The sequence below is a fragment of the Austrofundulus limnaeus genome, unplaced genomic scaffold (genome assembly GCF_001266775.1).
Source record: "Austrofundulus limnaeus strain Quisiro unplaced genomic scaffold, Austrofundulus_limnaeus-1.0 Scaffold48, whole genome shotgun sequence".
NCBI classification, from domain to species: Eukaryota; Metazoa; Chordata; class Actinopteri; order Cyprinodontiformes; family Rivulidae; genus Austrofundulus; species Austrofundulus limnaeus.
The window spans coordinates 1993042-1997065 of NW_013952450.1; the positions used below are offsets into that span (position 1 = coordinate 1993042).

Consider the following 4024-nt stretch of genomic DNA (forward strand, 5'->3'; position numbering starts at 1 on the left):
GGACAGGTGTACCTAATAAAGTGGCCGGTGAGTGTATAAAAGTCACTTACCAGCAGCACACTAGCTCTGTTTAAGCTTAATGTTTTGATATATAAATGGTTAAAATATATAAAATGGGATGAAGCATTTAAAGCATTTAAAGTGAGAAAATCATATAAAACCTGGAAAATAACATCATGAATAAAATTTAAATGTAAATTGTTCAGACAAAGCTTTTAGCTCAATTGTAACAGAATGTATGAAAAAAAGAGTTAAACGAGAACACAAATCTAATTTTCATTTCTCCAAATGTCACTTGAACTGACATTATAAAAGGACTATTTGCTACAGTGACTATTTCTTGCTATAAAACATGCATGAAGGAAAATAATAACATGCCTTTCTGAGCTAATGACAGCTACAACTGGTTGTGATTAGATGGCCTTYTCTCCTCATCACTTCTACAAGTTAACATGAGGACACTGCTTGTCCTGCTTCAGACAGCAGAGCGGCGCTGMAAGTCCTGAAACCTCTGGAGTTCGCATTTGTTAAAGGCAGAGTTTTGAACAGGCAGGCATCAGAAGTGGGTTTGACAGCGAGAGGCAGGGTGAAAGTAAAAGTGAAGACGCAAAAAAAAAGATGAAAAGTCCGAGGGAAAGAAGAGGCTTAAGAAAGAAGCGGCATGAGATAAAAAGACAGAGTGGATGAGACGGAGAGAAAGAACAGGCTGTGAAGAATGTGAGACGTGCTGAATTTTTAGTCAGAAAATCTGATTGCATTGGAAAAATTTCTGAAGAGGTTTTTAATCAAATCTTCAGAAAGGAGTCACTGGCTCAACGCTGGCCAACACAAAAATGACTATAACTCGGTCAGTTTCATCGATATTGAGCTCAAATTTGACGTGGTAGTTGTCGACAGTCATTCCCATTAACAGCTTGACAACGCACAATACAGCAAGAGATCAACAATTTTTTAACCAAATCAGCCACAACTTTGTCATTTCCCAACACAAGTTGATCTTACTTTAAAACTGGCATTAAAGGTAACCTTTGAGGAAAGCCCGGCCTTGTTTTTCTATTTTTAACACCAGATATCACCCACATTAACACGTCAGCAGCAAATGAATAATACAACAGCTGATGGACTTTTCAAGTCAAGTAGCACAGGTAGGAGTTTGCACTCTAACTCCAGCACTCTTGTACTGTCAAATAAACTGTTTATTTGACAACAAACAGGTAATCGCATTATTGCAAACTGAGGATGATCCTACATTTGAGCTCGTGATGAGTTTTCCACAAGAATCAAACCCACCTTCTGGCTAAATAAATGAATGAATAACAGTGCTGTCCAAACCTATCCATTCTGTTTAAACTAAGCCACTGTGTGACTGGTAGGTGAAGTAAACAGCAAGAGCTGATAAACAACAGTCTAGCGCCTTATTCTCCTGCCATCTCTCCCACTTAGCTACCAAAGGAGGGCGTGTGAGGATCTAAGACAGGAGGGGAAAACAGCAGAAATTGATTTAAGATGAAACAGCAAGGCAGATGGAGAGATAACTGCAAGAGAAAACAGGAGCGACTCAGATATACGTCAGTACTTCAGAGAGATCAGATCAGATGTAGAACGGGAAGATGAGATTAAGACATTTTTCTTCTTACTATTTAAACATAATAACTAACACATTAACTAACACATAGCACATTTTTTTTCTATTAATTATCCATCCATCCATTTTATTTCTTCGCTGTCTCCTTTTTGGGTCGTGGTTTGATGGTGTCATTGATGGGTCATTCTTCGAGAGGCTGGGGTACRCCCTGGACAGGTCGCAAGTTCATCACATGGCCACATAGAGACAAAAGAGACACTCTCAATCACACCTACATTTTAGAGTTACTAATGAACCTAACATGAATGTTTTTAYGTAGCTTGAGGGAGGAAACCWGAGTACACGGAGAAAAGCCGTGCGTGGAACATGCAGATTCSACACAGAAAGGCWGTGAGACGGACCTAGAAACTTTTCAGTGTGAGCAAGTACCAACCAGTGTGTAGCCGCGGTGCTCAATATTACCATTAGTATTATTATCAGGGACGGCYGGTATAGCTGAGCTAGTAGGGCTAAGCCATCACTGGTGTTTACAATAAAAATACTTAATAAACACAAATTCAAAATATTGTATCAAATTTTGTGAAATTCACAACAGAACCAGTGCCAAACTGTCTCGAGAAAATCCCAGTTTTTCCCAAAGGCGCTAACTTTTCACAGCCTTGTTCATTTAATGTCTTTTGTGGTACAGAAAGATTGGCAGACGTATTGTCCCGCCCCCTCRTTTTGCTGCTCATTGGGGCTAATTTTGTTCAGCCCAGGGTCAGCCMAAGGCCACTGGSTTTAKCCAATGAGGGTGGACGTACAATGAYKTGCCTCAGGCGAGAGTGTATGCAGGCGTGGTTTGGCGTAGACTAGGTACGATGAAGAGCAAGATAAACCTAAAYGAGGTGAATTATTTAATTTCTCATCCATTTCCCGTAATGTCTGAATATTCCGATCCAGCAAAAGGAAAAGCGGTAAAACCAAAAGTTTTTCTGTCATCTGTTTTTTGGCGTGAGGACTGGCTAACGTGTTTACTGTTCGGAGACGCATGAGGTTAGCCCACCCAATAAATACCACCACCAGTCGCCACCGATTACTATTATTATTATTTTTACTGCTTCGTTGCTTTGTTAAAGTCTGTCCTCCACAGTGTCTGCTGAGAAAAAATGGTGATCCGTGTGCAAATTGTGTTAGTGACCCGTAGGTCAACAATTCTGACTTTACTTAAACTTTCCTCAGTCCTACAGACATCTTGCTGTAAACCTATTCCACTGAGTACCAGTAAAAATTCCTATTAAACAAATGAAATGTGAGCGAAGCAGGATTATTTCATTTTATGATGTCTGACTCCTTTTCTCCCTTCTTTTGTCTTCTTTGTTTCTACATCAAGCTTGAGTTTATCCTCTCTATTCCTGACTGTAGAAGGGGACTCTGCTTTAAAATTGTKCTTCAGAGGGAAGGATCTGTTGCGTGCCAGACAACACACACCCACTGCACCTCCACACTTACATAACACACAACACTGAAACGCTCTCACAACCAAACACCTGTGAACAGCTGTCTCTGCGTGTGGACACACCTCTGCAGTCACTCTTTTATGTCATCTTAAAGGCAGCTGTTTGTGTTTAGAATACACATCTGTAAACAAAAAGAGGTTTTATTTACAGTATTCACGTCGGAATATTCATCAAGGCAGAGGATGTGCACATGCTCACTGCGCAGAGTGACAGGGAAGTGACAGTGTTTACAGTCGTGGATGAAGGTCTATGGTACACCATACGCAATCCAGTCAGGGAGGAATACCTTTGCACGCACGCACGCACGCACGCACACACACACACACACACACTCGTCCAGACATAAACACTGGTTACCTGGCCTCTGCCACAGTGCAGCAGTAGCTGCCGCTGCGCCGCGAGCTCCTGCCCACCCGCAGCTCTTCCCGAGACTTACGGCGATTAAAGTAGTCTGTGAGTTTCCCAAAACTCGCCATCTTTATCTCCTTCCTCTCACCTCTGCCGCCTCTGTCTCCTCTTTCTTTTTTKCCCCCCACTCTCGCTTTCTTCTTCCTTTCCTTTATTCCGATGCTTAAAAACAAACAAACCAAAAAGATTTGCAACGGAGTTCTGCCAAGCTCCTCGGTACGTGACCTTCTGACTTCAGTGGTCCGTCTAGCTGAATTTGGCGGCACGGTTTTGAATCGGCTGCAGGTCCGAGGCTTCCCCTGTGCTTCCTGCCTGTTTTTTTCCCCCCCTTTGGTTGCAAATCATTTAATGCGCTTGAAGCAAAGAGAATTGAAAAAAYAAATGAGATGAAATGGAATCATTTAAAAAAGGAAAGCTCCCTCTGCCCTTTCTCTGCCTCCCCGTCCTTGTTTTCGATGGGTCTGCCACTGCGCACCGAATGTACGCGCTGACTCTCTCTCAAAATAGTAACGTTTGTAACTGCCTTCCCATC

At 42.1% G+C, this 4024-nt stretch overlaps 1 protein-coding gene across 1 annotated transcript in view; it reads right to left on the reverse strand.

The window, feature by feature from the left end:
* ankfn1b (ankyrin repeat and fibronectin type III domain containing 1b) overlaps nucleotides 1–4018 on the reverse strand; it is a 171684-nt gene extending 167666 nt beyond the window's left edge. Inside the window, exon 1 of the mRNA XM_014008234.1 lies at nucleotides 3442–4018. Within this exon, the coding sequence (XP_013863688.1) occupies nucleotides 3442–3560 (119 nt within the window). The 5' untranslated portion in view covers nucleotides 3561–4018. The remainder of the gene's footprint in view (nucleotides 1–3441) is intronic.
* Nucleotides 4019–4024: the final 6 nt, after the last annotated feature.